The sequence below is a fragment of the Pongo pygmaeus genome, chromosome 1, assembly GCF_028885625.2.
Source record: "Pongo pygmaeus isolate AG05252 chromosome 1, NHGRI_mPonPyg2-v2.0_pri, whole genome shotgun sequence".
Classification (NCBI taxonomy): Eukaryota; Metazoa; Chordata; class Mammalia; order Primates; family Hominidae; genus Pongo; species Pongo pygmaeus.
In genome coordinates, this window is record NC_072373.2 from 15,052,856 (window position 1) to 15,069,157 (window position 16,302).

The window sequence follows — 16,302 nt, forward strand, 5'->3', positions numbered from 1 at the left end:
AAGGGGCAGAGCCCAGTCTTGATCCTCAATCGGACCGTTTCTTAGTTCACAATACATTTCCATTATCCACAGGCATTTATGAGGAAATGCTAGTTCCAAAGCCAAGCCCATGGTGAGGCAGTTGCTGGCGTTAGTATGTGCAGGAGACTCAAAGCTCTTTTGGCAGCAGCCCTAAGGGATTTTTTTGGGGGGCTGGTGGTTAGTGGGAGATAATTCTCATTTTCATTCCCTGAAGGCAACCTCCAGGCTTGGCCATAGGGAAGTACCTGTGCCTCGCTTGCCACTCACTGCCTCCTGCAGCACCTCTGAGGCCACAGCACCCAGTTCAGGTAGCCCCACCATCCGCGTCCTGCCCCACTTTCAGTGCAGTTCAAACCTGTCCTGCCCAAGGTGGGCTGGGAGTTTCCCAGGGAGACCCCTGCTGCTGGAGAGCAGAACCAATCTGTCCTACTAGCAGGTAGGAGTGGCGCAGCTTCCCATGAGGACCCTATGAGTGAGCAGACACTCACTCCCTGCTTCCCTCAGAGAAATAAATGGCCAATCCTTCCCTCCCCAACTCACACATACATGTGGGCAATGTCTGGGAGTAGGCTTAGAAATACAAACACCCCTGAAGAGGTAGCACTTGCACTAAACTCAGGTGTAGATGGCTGATATCAAGTCATTCCTGAGGCTGGGATGGAGGAGAGAAGAAGACAGCCACAAGAGGAAAAAAACCCAACCTCCTAAAGATAGAAAATGATGAGAAATAGGTAAGTAGTTGCAGTTCAGTGCAAACTGATGTTCTGAAAAAAAAAGCATGAGCTTTGGATCGGACAGCCCAGGATTCCATTCCTGCTTCACCACCTACCAACTGTGGGTCTACGACACGTTAACCCACCTTGCTGGGCCTCACAGTGCTCCTCGGTAGGATGGGGGTCATAGTACTAGGGCAGCTGCAGGCAGGCCTGTGTGGACAGTTGAGCTTGGGATATACAATTACCAAGCCAGCCTCTGTCTTGTCCTTGCTGGTTCTGAAATTTATTGTAATAAACAAGAAGTCACGAGTGGGAAGCAGGGTCCACAGTAGCCTAGAGAAGTCCAGGCTTCCCGGGAAGGGCAGAAGCCAGGCTCTGTCCGAGCCCATGGCTGCCCCTCATTCACCGCTGGTGCTCATGGGCTCTGTTAGCTCAGCACAAGCGAAAGCCTAGAGGGGAGCTCCTGGGACCCAGGGGATGGTCTGTCTGCCTCACCTGGCCAAGGTGGCTTGCTCCTGGCAGAGGGAGTTAGTCATTCCACCTCTGCCTCCTGGGAGGAGGAGTTAAGAACTGGGACTGGCCCTCTGCCCCCTTCTCCATTGGAAAGCAAGGCCCCTTAGGCCAGCAGAAGCCAGTTGTGTCTGAGGAAGCTCTCCTCGGTGGGCTGCTTCTTCCCCTGTCCTCTCGCTCACATTTCTTGGGTGGGAGCAGTTCCAGGCAGAAAGGACAACACGGGGAGGAGGACACCTTCTGGGGGCCTCTCATGGCCCTTCTGATCCCTCTCCAGGGCCTGGGAAAGAGCCTGTTTACAGACTGGTGCTGGCTCTTCACTCACCTGTGCGCCCCGCCCATTCCCCAAGAGCAGGGCAGTCAGTTGGCTGGTGGCCGGAAAGGCTTCGGAACACGCAGGAGAGACGTCTCCTTAGCCCACTGCAGCCCTCTGCCGCCTCTACCAACCGCGGGCAGCACCTTTGGTCGGCCTGGGGGTGAGGCACAGAGCTCCACATCCAGGCAACTCAAGTGTGTGTGTGGTGAGGGGACACTGGGAGCGGCTGGACGACCCCCTCCTGCCGAACAGACAAGAGCCCCAGGACAAACTGGGATGGAGGTGAGGGTGCAGCTGCTGCCAGATGCGCTGGGTGCTGCCCAGGAAGGAGAGGGTTGGGGAGCCGGGTGCTCGCTCGCCGCAGCAGCTCACTCCTGCTCGCCAGGGAGCTCAGGGCAGCCCCCGAAGCTGCCAGGTCCCCCCACGCAGGCGGCGGCGCTCTGCACTGCGGAGCCGCGTCCTGGGGGAGCAGCACCCCCAGCCCCGGCGCCTCGCAGCCAGGCAGCCCCCCTCAGGGTGGCAGCATTCCCCGGCTAGGGTGCAGGGACTCCCGGGGCGAAGCGGCCTCGCATTACCTTCCACTTTGGTGAGGGTCAGGACCGGACTGTTACAGGCGCTGAGCGGGGCCACCCGGGCCGAGTGCTTCTTCATGATGAGCCGGCCGCCTGCAGGAGCGCTGCCGCTGATCGCCTACATCCTGGGGCCGGCTGGAGCGCGTCTCTCCCGGGCCCGTGGCCGACGCGACCCTCTGCCGCCGGGGAGCACCAGCGGCTCGCCCCTCTCAGTCCCGGCCTCCCCGGCTGCCAGCCGGGCTCCGGTCGCCGCGTTGCTCACTGCGGCGGCCGCCCTGCAGCGCACATCCTCCCCGGCCGCGCAGCCACTCCACACACACGCGCGCACAGCCTCCTACTTGGAGGTTGCTGCAAACTCCAACGTCACGTACAAGTGCACTCCCTGCTCCCACCCCGCAGCTCACCTGCTCCGCCCTCCTGCCCGGGACGCCCAGCCCCGCAGCCCTCATCCCTCTCAGCCAGGTCCTGACTGCAGCCTCTGGCCACCACCTCTCCGAGGAGCCATTTAAAAGGACCAGCGCCTGCGGAGGGGAGACCCTGAGAACTTAAGCCTCAGAGTTGCACAAGTTTAAAAAGGGAAGTGCTTGATTGGATTGAGAGTTGACTCTTCAGTGTGCGTAAGTCCTGAATTATTTCACAGGGAGAGTTAGAAAAAAGCAAAGCTTCCCAAGGCTGCCATTCACTTCTTGAGTCTAGAGGCACATGATCTTGTCTGGCCCCGTGGACAGCTGTTTTTTCGCGGGGTGGAGTGGGGGGTGGTTCAAACACCACAGACGCAAAACAGCCACAAGAAAACAAAGGCTTGAAGTGATTTCTGCTCCCACCCCACTGCCTCAGTCTGGAGATCCAAACTCACCTGGGTAGCAGGAAAGCTCCTTTTCTGCCCAGCTCCCAGGTTCTCGCTTCAGCTGCACGTCTGACATTTGCCTCTGCAGGCACCGGCTTCACTGCTGTCACTCAGACAACTGTAAGCTACTGGTTGATAGTGCTCATTAAAAAGCTATGATATATACCTATTGCATCACTTGCCAGCACAATCCCTGAGTGACCACTGAGTCCGGAGGGGCATTTATCCTATGACAGTGCATCATCAGAGGTGTCCTGCCATCATCCCTGCAGGTAGGACACACAGGGCTCATGCAGCCCCATAACTCCCAGGGCCTTGTGTTCATCTCCTTTACAGATGCCCGGCCATCAGTTTGGGTCCCAGCCTCAAGGATCAGTTGAGATTCAAGGTGGGTTTTGTTATTATTGTTGGTTAGGTCTTTGCCCAGAATTTCAGAACCTTCAATACTACCTCGTTTCCTGTCTCAAAGTTAAAATTTCATTGTATTATGTCATTCAAGTCCCCACAAGGGTAGCTCTGTGGAGTGGTACAGGGGAGAGTGAAACTCAAGCAATAGGGTTTCCTAGCTCAGCACCTACCAGATGTTTCTGGTGACATCCACCTGCAACCCCCAGCTCTCTGGCAGAAGTGGCTCCTAGGAGTTGCTCTTGTTGGATTCTTGTTATTAATTGCCCTCTTGAACAGCTGTCATGAATGGAATGGCTCTGATCTCCAAAAGGCCAGGGCTTCTCAGGGTTGCTTCTCCACCACTACAGCCAAGGAAAAGGTATATAGGGTCCCTGCAGAGCCCTCTAGTGGTACCCCTCCACATTATATGCCTCTTACAGGAAACCTTCCAAGACTCCTAGTGATGATACTACAATAAGCCAATAAGCCATTTCCTTCTTCGGAAAATTTAAACTCAAATAAGCTTACAGCAAAAGAATTACATATTGTATATTAAAGAGGATATTTTTACTACAAAATAATACTTCTATGTGTTTCATCAAGTTCATCAATAACATTTATTATATATAGTAACTAAAACAAATATCACATAATAATTGCACACGTTTTTGAGCACATGCTATGTATTATTTATGTTAACTGTTTTACATAAATAATTTCATTTCCTACTCTCAAAAGCTCTGTAAGATTGTTGTTATCTCGTTTCATAGATGGGGAAACTGAGGCTGAGAGGATAATGTCACAGGTCACAGATGGAGTAACTGGCCAAGTGGGGATTTAAATCCAACTGTGAACTATTCAAAAGCCCGAACTTATAACCACTACGTTATTCTCTTACATGTTAGATATATAAGATGCAAAAATTCCTCATAGCTACTCCAAGTCAGCTGAGAGACACGTGTCAAGTTTGAATGTGGTTTTGATATATGATACATGATTTCACCATGCCTGAGCATCTGTACACTCCTGGGGAAACTGGTTTATACTTGTGCTGATGTGGGTCTCCTCCAGCACTTCACATTGGCCTCTATACACATGTGCTACTGAGCAAGTCACAATGACAAGCTGTATTAGTCTGTTTTCACCCTGCTGATAAAGAAATACCCGAGACTGGGAAGAAAAAGAGGTTTAATGGACCTATATTTCCATGTGGCTGGGGAGGCCTCACAATCATGGTGGAAGGCAAGGAGGAGCAAGCCACATCTTACATGGATGGCAGCAGGCAAAGAGAGTGCTTGTGCAGGGAAACTCCCCCTTATAGAATCATCAGATCTCGTGAAACTTATTCACTATCATGAGAGCAGCATGGGAAAGACCTGCCCCCATGATTCAATTACCTCCCAGTGGGTGCCTCCCACAATATATGGGAATTCAAGATGAGATTTGGGTGGGGACACTGCCAAACCATATCATTCTACCCCTGGCCCCTCCCAAATCTCATATCATCATATTTCACAACCAATATTGCCTTCCCATCTATCCCCCAAAGTCTTAATTCATTTCAGCATTAACTCAAAAGTCCACAGTCCAAAGCCTCATCTGAGACAAGGGAAGTCCCTTCCACCTATGAGCCTGTAAAATCAAAAGCAAGTTAGTTACTTCCTGGATACAATGGGGGTACAGGCATTGGGTAAATACAGCTGTTCAAAATGGGAGGAATTGGCCAAAATGAAGTGGCTACAGGCCTCATGCAAGTCCAAAATCTAGCAGGGCAGTTGAATCTTAAAGCTTTGAAATGCTCTCCTTTGACTCCATGTCTCACATCTGGGTCACGCCAATGTAAGAGGGGGGTTCCCATGTTCTTGGGCAGCTCTGCCTCTGTGGCTTTGCAGGGTACAGCCTCCCTCCCAGCTGCTTTCATGGGCTGGTGTTGAGTGTCTGTGGCTTTTCCAGGCACAGAGTGCAAGCTGTCTGTGGATCTACCATTCTGGGGTCTGGAGGACAGTGGCCCTCTTCTCATAGCTCCACTGGGCAGTGCCCCAGTAGGGACTCTGTGTGTGGGCTCTGACCCCAAATTTCGCTTTGCACTGACCTAGTAGAGGTTCTCTATGAGGGTCCCACCCCTGCAGCAAACTTCTGTCTGGGCATCTAGGTGTTTTCATAATCCTCTGAAATCTAGGTAAAGGTTCCCAAACCCCAATCCTTGACTTCTCTGCACTTGCAGGCTCAACACCACATGGAAATTGCCAAGGCCTGGGGTTTACACCTCCTGAAGCAACAGCCCAAGTTCTATGTTGGCCCCTTTCAGCTACTGCTGGAGCAGCTCGGATGCAGGGCACAAAGTCCCTAGGCTGCACACAGAATGGGGACCCCCGGCCTGGCCCAGGAAACCATCTTTTCCTCCTAGGCTTCCAGGCCTGTGATGGAAGGGGCTGTTGTGAAGACCTCTGTCATGTCCTGGAGACATTTTCCCCATTGTCTTGGTGATTAACATTCAGCTCCTTGTTACATATGCAAATTTCTGCAGTTGGCTTGAATTTCTCCCCGGAAAATGGGATTTTCCTTTCTATTGCATTGAGGCTGCAAATTTTCTATTGCATCAGGCTGCAAATTTTCCAAACTTTTATGCTCTGCTTCCCTTTTAAAACTGAATGCCTTTAACAGCACCCAAGTCACCTGTTGAATGCTTTGCTGCTTAGAAATTTCTTCTGCCAGATAACCTAAATCATCTCTCTCAAGTTCAGTTTCACAAATCTCTAGGGCAGGGGCAAAATGCCAAGAGTCACCTTTGCTCCAGTTCCCAACAAGTTCCTAATCTCCATCTGAGACCACCTCAGCTTGGACTTCATTGTCCATATCGCTATCAGCATTTTGGGCAAAGCCATTCAACAAGTCTCTAGGAAGTTCCAAACTTTCCCACATTTTCTCATCTTCTTCTGAGCCCTCCAAACTGTCCCAACCTCTGCCTATTGCCCAGTTTCAAAGTCACTTCCATATTCTCGGGTATCTTCTCAGCAATGCCTCACTTTACTGGTATCAATTTACTATATTAGCCCGTCTTCATGCTGCTGATAAAGACATACCCAAGACTGGGAAGAAAAAGAGGTTTAATGTATTTATATTTCCATGTAGCTGGGGAGGCCTCACAATCATGCTGGAAGGCAAGGAGCAGCAAGTCATGTCTTATGTGGATGGCAGCAGGCAAAGAGAGAGCTTGTGCAGGGAAACTCTCCATTATAGAACCATCATTTCTCATGAGACTTACTCACTGTCATGCGAACAGCATGGGAAAGACCTGCCCCTATGATTCAATTACCTCCCAGTGGGTCCCTCCCACAACACATGGAAATTCAAGATGAGATTTTGGTGGGGACACAGCCAAACCGTATCATAAGTGCTCAATAAATATTTGTCTGTTTTTAAAATATCTACTTTCTGTTTAATGCAATGTTGTGTACAGAGTCAAATAGTTAACAAATATTGTTAAAGATCACTAAATCCTTTTTTGTCACATGTAGCTTACCCCAGGAGTTTTTGATATTTGGGAGGTCATCACCTCCTCATGTCTGTTAACTTCTGCTTACTGAAGAGGAGTTACTAATTGCCATCTCAACTTCTTCCCTTTAATTTTAAGCACTCCATGCTGTTTCTATTTTTCATTTTCCATACTCAATCCTGTCAGTCCTATGTGCTCTGTCTGCTCTGTTGTGTTTCAACAGCTGCCCCACCCTATCTTGCTACCCCTCAAAAAACCAAACTTCCCATACTCCTTTTCAAATCAGGAGTTTTCTGTCTGCTTGACCATATGAGTATGGATATTCCTTAAGTGAACACTTCTTTTTGGGAGTGGGATGTGGTGGGAATGCCTATTTAAAAACTCACATAAACAAAATTATCCAGGAAGCTAATGGTGTACTGGTGTATAAGCATGCACTACTGTTTTGAGAATTCCAACAATTTAAAGCTTCACTGGAGCTTTTTTTATTATGGCCTAACTGGAGTTAGGCCATAATAACCTATTCTAGGATGCTTAGAAAATTGCCCAAGCCCCACTTAAAAACTCAAATCTCACAAAAACTCAAATCTCACATTCCGAAAAAAAAGTGTTAATAATTCTTCCAACAAACAGAGCTGAGACCCCTGACATATCAATGGCAACAATACTGTATAAATAATATCCAGACAAAAGGATGGGTCATTTGACCTCTGACCCCTATTCCTCTTTTGAGGGTGTTAGCATGAGATAATATCTGGATGAGATCATTGGGCACCTATCTGTCTTGACTTTAGTATTACAGGAGGTGAGAAAAGGAACTGGGCTGATTTTTTCAGCTTTTACTCATTAAATAGGTCTTCCTTGTCATCTTCTAAGAATGTACTGTGCAACAGTTTGCTCATCAAAGCCAAGGATCTCCTCAGCAATGTGTAATGGTGTCTATTCTGATAGAAGCCTGTTCTTTATCACTAGCCCCACTCTCTTGTTTGTTTTTCATTGATATGGCTGGGAATTGGATGGGTATTTAATGACAATTTATGGTAGTCTGGTATGGCAGACTTACAAAGAGTGACTGGGTTTTGTGATCTCAGTAGAGGTCTGGATACTGAAGTGGGTGTGCTGGGTAGATATAGAAGCGAACAGATGCAGAGCTCACACGCCAGGAGTGTAAGTTTTATACTCCCTGCCTCCTCCCAACTCCTCACATGCAAACCACAGTGAAAGGCAGTAAAAAAGGAGTCGTAGATAAGAAAGGAGTCAAAGTGCCCAGTTTCTCTGACCACCCAGGGGCTGTATTGAAATTGTGACCCTCAGGGTGAGGACCCAGCCATGGCCCTTTAGAATGAGAAAGCAGACAGGCCTGGGCTGATCATCAGGAAGAGGGTAGCTATGTTGGGCCCACCTGATTCCTCGGATTCTGGAGGTTTGTTACTCTTCTTCCTGGTACAGAATTCCAGCCTGGGTTGTACAAATAGCCTCTTGTTGCCCTACTTGGACTGGTTCACATGTATGCCATCCACAGGGGCCTCTGGTCTATTCACTCCCATGCAGGGGTATGTAAATATCTATGGTCCCACTTTATGATTCCAATAAGGCATCAATCCATTTGCTAGAGTTAAGTGATACTTATGATTCCCTTGAGACCGACCAACAGAGCACGGAAAATGCCTTAAAGTATAGCCAACATCTTGAGTTTGAACTCCAGCTCTTCCAGGAAGAAGCAGCCAACCTTGAGTGGTCACCAAGTCTCCTCTGGCCTCAGTTTCCTGATATGGGCCTGAAAGAATTCGACACCTTTGGCAGTTTTCCAGCTGTATATTTTTCTTTTCTTTTTTCTTTTATAAAAGAGACAGGATCTTGCTCTTTTGCCCAGACTGGGGTGCCATGATGTGATCACAGCTCACGGCAGCCTTGAACTCCTAGGCTCAAGCAATCTTTCCACCTAAGCCTCCTGAGCAGCTAGGACTACAGGTGTGCACCATCACACCTGACTAATTTTTAAAAATTATTTCTTTTGTAGAGATGTGAGCTTACTATGTTGCCCAGGCTTGTCTCAAACTCCTGGTCTCAAGCAATCCCCCTACCTTGGACTCTCAAAGCACTAGGATTATAGGCATGACCACCATGCCCAGCCCAAACTGTTTCTTGGTCTCTGCAAAGCAACTCTACTTTTATTTGTTGGGGTCCTATGTTAGATTTGGTTTATAAAAGAGATGTCATGGCTAAAAGAAAGTTCAGAAAACCATCAACTAGATAATCTCCTAGGTCTTGTTAGCCTTTAAAGTTTGGGGTATATGAAATTATTGTCCTAGGTATTACAATCGTCACTGCCTACAAAGATATTAACAATTATCTTTCATGTCTCCAGTTAATTAAATCGATTCTTGAGGAGGAAGGAAGGAAAGAAGAAAAGAGGAAGGAGGGAGGGAGGGAGGCAGAGAGGGAGGAAGGAAGAAGAAAGGAAGGAGGGAAGGAAGGAAATAAAAAAAGAGGAAGGAGGCAGGGAGAAAGGAAGAAGGAGGGAGGAAGGAAGGAGGGAGGAGGAAAAATACTGTTAAAATTATATACATGTAAGTTATGTGAAGACCTTTACTTAATGTGTTCAGAATAAATTCATAAATGTTAAATCCAGCTATGGTTTTCAATAGTCAGAAAACAGACCACTTTAATTAATTAACTCTGAAATATCAACACCGTTTAATAGTCCTTCACTGCATTAAATAGTGAGAATAACAAACTATTTTTATGGTTACCAGCGTTTAAAAATAATCACTTAAAGTGGACCCAGATGTGGAATTTCACCCCAGTACATCAGTCCACAGTATTCAGAAGCCTTCTGAGTGGGGCAAGCACTGGCGTGTCCAACAGGAGAGAGAGAAAGCCTAATGATATGGCCAAGTAATGGACTCCCATGCACTGGGCAGCTCTTTTCCCTCACCTGGCAGGGATCATTGACATCCTTTTCAATAACTCCACGTGCAAGGGCAGGAAAACAAAAACCTCACATGTCTCTTTTCTTCCCCAGGCAGCAACATGCCTCAGTACAACAAACTCAGAACTACTAGGGTCCCATGAACCTTTCTCCTCTTTCTCTAGGGAGGAACACCAAGGCTGAGTAACTTCAGCTGGGAACAGGACATTGAGAGGTAAGACCACTGGGCTTCCAGACACATCCCCTGGCCCCTCTGGACTCTCTCAGGGTGACACACAGCAGCTGACCCTGTGGTGATGCTGGAGTCCAGAGTCAGGATCACGATGACTAAAGCAGAGGCATGGAGACGGGGGCAGGGTGTCTGCCTGCTTTCTTTGTGAATCCAAGTCAGGGCCTGTCCTGTGCTCAGCGGTGGACACTAGATGGTGGCTTCTGGAGAAGTGCACCATGGCACAGTGGAAGCTGAGCAGGGCACCACCCTCGCAGCGGCACTGCTGGGAGGGAGCTCCTGGGTTGGACCCCTAGGGGAGAGTGGGGCTTCCTTTCCTGGGACCTTCCAGAGGTCAGCTGGGTGGCCAACACAGGGAGTGGGGGTGTCGGGGGACTAACACAGTGTCTAGCACACAGTAGGTACTCAAGAAATGATACTCCCTTCCCATTGGGAAGTGGTCATGCCAGCTTCCAGAAACTTCTTCCAATAGTGTGAATCAGTACAGAAAGGGGCACTGCTTATACATGGTTTTACTTGGGCAAGCTATTCCATCTCTCCATGCTCAGCCAGATGTCTCATCTCGAAAATGGAGATAATAATAGTATCTGCCTTATTTGGCTGTGAAGATTAAAAGAATTAATATATGTAAAGTGGTTATAATAGTACCTGGCAAATAGTAAGAATCAATATACATCAGTCTTTATTTTCAGTATCTTACATAATGGAAAGGGTCATCTCTGATTTGGTGCCTAAAACAGTATATGGCTCATATAGTAGGTGTTCCAAGTGAGAAGAAGGAAAAAAGGAGGGAGCAAAGAAATGAGGGTGTGAAGGAAAAAAGGAAGGAGGTGGGAGGGAGGGAGGAAAGACGGAAGAAAGGAAGGAGGGAAGGAAGGAAATAAAGAAAAAAGAGGAAGGAGTCGGGGAGAAAGGAAGAAGGAGGGAGGAAGGAAGAAAGGAGGGAGGGGAAAGGAAGGAAAGAAGAAAAGAGGAAAGAGGGAGGGAGGGAGGCAGGAAGGAAAGAAGAAGGAGGAGGGAGAGAGGGAGGGAGGAAGGATGGAGGGAGGGAGGAAGAAGGAAGGAAAGAAGAAAAGAGGAAGGAGGGAGGGAGGAAGGAGGGAGGGAGACAGGAAGGAGGGAGGGAGGAAGGAAGGAGGAAAGAGGGAGGAGGAAGGGAGGAAAGAAGAAAAGAGGAAGGAGGGAGCGGGGAAGGAAGGGAGGAAGGATGGAAGAAAGAAAGGAGGGAAGGAAGGAAATAAAGAAAAAAGAGGAAGGAGTCAGGGAGAAAGGAAGAAGGAGGGAGGAAGGAAGGAAGGAGGGAGGAGGAAAGAAGGAAAGAAGAAAAGAAGAAGGAGGGAGGGAGGAAAGAGGGAGAGAGGAAGGAGGGAGGGAGGAAGGAAGGAGGAGAGAGGGAGGAGGAAGAGAGGAAAGAAGAAAGGAAGGAGGGAGGGAGTGGGGAAGGAAGGAGGAGGAGGGAGAGAGGGAGGGAGGAAGGAAGGAGGGAGGGAGGAAGGAAGAAGGAAGGAAGGAAAGAAAGAAGAAAAGAGGAAGGAGGGAGGAGGGAGGGAGGAAGGAAGGACGGAGGGAGGAAGGAAGGAGGGAGGGAGGAAGAAAGAAGGAAGGAAGGAGGAAGGAGGGAGGGAGGAAGAAAGAAGGAAGGAAGGAGGAAGGAGGGAGGGAGAAAGGAAGGAGGGAGGGAGGAAGGAAGGATGGAAGTAAAAAAGGTAAAGGATGGAGGCAGTCTATTAACAGGACCTGGAATTCCAGAATCTTCTAGAATTGCCTGCTTTATTCCACATGTTCCTTTGCCGCCTGCATGGCACCAGGAGTGATGAAGCCATGGTGGCTCCCCTCTGCTCAGGTCTCTGTGTCTCTCTCCCTGGCTTGATCTCAGAGGAAGCTTTTTTTGGAGACCAGGGCACTGGACTCAAGGTGAGGAGGGAGATCAGATGCCATTTAGTTCGGAAATAGCTGCCTGCTTGTGTTCCGGATGACTCATCGACCACAGCTGGCCTCCAGTCAGATTCCTCTGTGGAGTGGGAACTAGAATACTGACCTAAATCGGATCCTTGTCAACGCCAGGAGACAGCTCCCTTGGCTGGTGTCTGTTTCCAAGGGTGAATCAAGGGGATTGGCCCTCAGGCTGGGCTTGAGTCGGAGGAAGACGTCCGGATTTGGGAACGATGTTGCTGCGGCTCCACTCCTTAGTTATTCCTGAGCACAGGCTGGCCGGGACCTGCAGGCAAGGTCTTGTTCAATGAGGTGCTCGGAGGCTCAACGTTGGGCAGACCCAGTTTCAGAAGTCCTGATCTCTGAGATAGGGCTCGCCTGCGCACTGCGAAGCCCTTTGCCTCTCTCCAAAGGCAGCCATCATGTTCTGGCTTGCTTTGAAGTTATTTGTATACTTGCTACAGCTTCCTGCTGGGCTGCCAACTCTCCACGGTAGGGACCTTGGTAGTAAACAGGGTATCAATAATCATTGTTGAGTGAACGAATGCGTGGAAAGTCACTAGGGCAGAAAGAAGCAGGACTTTTCCAGGGGTCAAGGTGGGCATGTCTTTGGATGCAGGCAATGTGAGCCCTGGAAATAGCCCCCCAGGAAATAGCTCCCCTTGGAAATAGTCCCCCCCCGCCCCCAGGAACCAGGAAAGTCCTGCCATTACTCAAAGGAGCCCCGCACAGTGAGAACCCTTTGGGTGCCGGCTGCCTCTGGGCACCCTGCTCCTCACAGAGTCCCTCATCCTCCGCCGGCTTCTTTTCTGCTACCTGAGAAACTGGCTCTCCTCCCCGACTGCGTGCTTAGGCCAGTGGATCTAGGAAATAACCAGGCCCTCTTAATGCCTGACCCAGCTCTGCCGCTCCACTCATCATATAAACACCAGATGCCTGCAAAGATTACAAAAACTCTGCAGTGTTTTCCATGTAGGAGTGGTGCAGTGGGTTTATGGAGTGTCACACAGAGAGGTGCTGAAAAGTACTTGTCACATCTCCCTGCCTCTCCGCATTTCCTAGCTCCCCCAGCTGCCACGTGCCCCTCATCCCTATAACATCCTCACCACCAGCAAGTCCTCCCTCCCCACACCCTCCTCCTCATCCACAGCATGTCCTCAGCAGCAGGTCCTTCCTCCCAACATAGCTTTCTTCTCCTCCTTCCTCTACACGGACCCCTCACCCACCACCCCCTGCACCCCCAGGTCCCCTGGTCATCTCAGGCAAGAGGAGCCTCTTGGGGAGTGTCTTCTGCTATCTGCTCAGGCAGGGGGAGGCCCCTGGATTTCTGGCTCCTAAAACCCTCCTCCTTGCTCTGTTTACTTTCCTGAGGGCTTGGTGCTGGCTTACTTTGCCTCTAGTGAGGAATTTTCTTCTGGATATTGGTGCATGCTTCTCTCCATCTATCTCAAAGAACAACTCGCTCATAGCACTGGGTTTGACTCTTGGCCGAGTTTCTTTTATTGGAAGCCCTCAGGCCTTTCTCTAGGCTTCCAGCTGTTTCTGCCCTTCAGACTGGCTTCAGAGAAAGGTCAGAGTCCTAATGGAGTCCAGCAAGCCTAGATTCTCCAAGTGGGAGGGAGTTCAAGTACAACTCCAGCATTCCTGGTGCTAGCTGTTCTCAGGCATGGTCTCTGTTTTGAGATGGAGTCTCACTGTGTTGCCCAGGCTGGAGTGCAGTGGCGCGATCTCAGCTCACTGCAACCTCTGCCTCTCAGGTTCAAGCAATTTTGAGCATTGTCTCTTGGGCTACCGCCTCACTGAAAGAAGCCATTCTGTTCCTGGTGCTGTTTCTGCTTAGTAACCATGAAGGTGAGCTGTGATCAGTAATACTTCCCAAAGGCAGGACATGCTGAGATCATTACCTCAGAGTGTGGTCCATCCAAGTCCACTAGAACTGTCCTGGGAACTCACTGAATGGGAGTGAAAATTTTGCACATCACAGATTGCCAAATGACCCTATTGGCCAAAAAAAATAAAAGTGCTCCAAAGAAATAATTGTGCCTTTCCACCAATAAGCACTGAGAGTGGCTCTTTCTCCCTTGTTTTTCACATATTTGTTGGCTTACACTGGGCATTTAGAGTCAGTTGTATTCATAAGAAATTGCACTAGTCACCAGAAGAGTAGCTGCAGGAAAAAGGGAGAGAGATGTTCCAAAATTTAATCAGATTTGGGCAACACACCTTGCTTTTTGCAAAAGCAAGCAAACAACCCAAAATCCTGCTTAAGGCAAAAAGCCTGTTCCTTGCTGTGAAGCAGAAAGAGAAGGCCCTGCCAAAGCTGGATGAAAGCAAAAAGAGATGAGGTGTAGAGGTGTGTCCTGCTCCTGATTGAGCCACTGTGAGTCATGCCTTTTCCCAAAGATGGATTTGTTAGTGTACAGCAAAAAGTCAGCTAAATCCCCAATAATTCCCTAGAGTTCCCGGCAGGGTTTGGAGGGCTAAATGTATACATGGTTTGTTCCTAAAATTATCTAGTTGGTGCCACAGTGTTTCTGGCTGTGGATTCCTAAACTGCCTTCTAACAGATAGCTCCTTAGGCATTAGGACAAAGGTGAGCTCCTCAGGGCTCCACGGGTGCATCTGAGGTGAAGCTTTAGGGTCATCATAATTGTGACCAGCCCAGAGTCCTTGGCAGGGGAATCACACTGGGTTTGTGTATGTCAGAGTGTATCAACAAGATAATAATGTTGTAGCTTGATGGGAACCTTTCAATATGATTAGTCCAAATTTGTTTTTGGGTTTTTGTCAATCTTTGTTTTGCTTTTAAGATGATTATCTTTAGAAATTCCATGTACTGCTGATGAGAATAAAAACTGATATATCTGTTTAGAAGGTTGATAATTGATATCAAAGTTCTGGCCTCTTATTCACTGTTTCTATTTTTAAATTTTTTTTTTCTAAAAAATAATCTGATGTGAATATAGATACGCTACAAAGATATTCATCCAAGTTTTATTGCTATTAATACACTGGAAATAACCTAAATGTTCATCAGAGGGAAATGGGAAATAAAGTATGGTGTATTTACACAAAAGAATATAAGACAGCTAAGAAAATAAGTTATTCAATAACACAGGGAAAATGCTAGAGAGGAAAAAAGGCATGCATCTGACAGCCCACATAATCCTTATGCATACTACATATTCCCTCATGTAGATCATATCACTCAACATATATGTGTATGTATGTTATCTACATATTATCTATACCTAGCTCATATATATTCAGAAAAAAATTGAATAAACTTCCACTTTTTAAGAGTTTTCATGTTTTCTAACTACCATAAGTAACAACGAGTCATTCTTTCCTTGAGACTTCTCTGACAGAGAAGGTTGTCTACTTTTAATTTAAAATTCAGTTCACTGGGGGATTGGGTTGAAGCCATTCTTTTTTTTTTTTTTTTTGAGATGGAGTCTTGCTCTGTCACCAGGCTGGAGTGCAGTGGCATGATCTCGGCTCACCACAACCTCTGCCACCCAGGTTCAAGCGATTCTCCTGCCTCAGCCTCCCGAGAAGCTGGGATTACAGGCACATGCCAGCACACCTGGCTAATTTTTCTATTTTTAGTAGAGACGGGGTTTCACCATGTTGGTCAGGCTGGTCTCGAACTCCTGACCTCATGATCCTTCCACCTTGGCTTCCCAAAGTGCTGGGATTACAAGCATGAGCCCTTGCGCCCAGCCAAAACCATTATTGATGCTTAAGAATAGTTTAAGGGGGCTAAAAAAATGAGTCTCTTATAAACAGGTACAAATGAGAATAAAAATGGGAAACGTCTTCATGAACTAGAATGTGTAAGAGAAGAAGGAAACTTTTTTCACTTTTAAAATATTTTGACAATTTCTGTTTTTTAAAATGTAAAACTCTTTTAAGTCTGTGCTTTTAATGTCATTGTCCCTTTGTCTTTTTATATTTATTAAAGCATCAAAAGTAAATGATCACTCCCATTTTCCATATTTTAAATATTTTGTTTTCTCACATCCTTTTTATTTTTTCTTGCAATATAAATTTTTAGAACATGCTGGTAATGAAACATGGAGAAAGGAGAAGGCGAGAGATGCTTTTAATAACAGTATTGGTTTTCTCCAACCATTCCTTCAGGAATGAAGGAATCCATAGCTAGAGCTCTGAGCTAGGGAGAGTCATTGGTTGCTCTTCCACCCAGCTGCAGCTCTCTATTGGTGTTTTAGCAAGGAGCAGTTAGTTCCCTTTTCTTCCTGCTGCTTCTTTAGGATGCTTCTGTCTTTGCTCCAGCCTCATTGCAGCCTTTCCTAGCCCTCTCCCCAATCTCTTCATTTCAGC

At 47.8% G+C, this 16,302-nt stretch overlaps 1 protein-coding gene across 2 annotated transcripts in view; it reads right to left on the reverse strand.

The window, feature by feature from the left end:
• The window catches only part of SLC35F3 (solute carrier family 35 member F3), a 416,159-nt gene that overhangs the window by 104,916 nt on the left and 294,941 nt on the right, over window positions 1–16,302 (reverse strand). The window contains exon 1 of one of the 2 annotated variants that reach the window (XM_054449324.2): window positions 2,139–2,713. The exons of the other annotated variant lie outside the window; for it this stretch is intronic. Coding sequence (XP_054305299.1) covers window positions 2,139–2,214 — 76 coding nt within the window. The 5' untranslated portion in view covers window positions 2,215–2,713. Of the gene's footprint in view, window positions 1–2,138; window positions 2,714–16,302 lie in introns of those variants that run through there. 2 annotated transcript variants of the gene reach the window in all.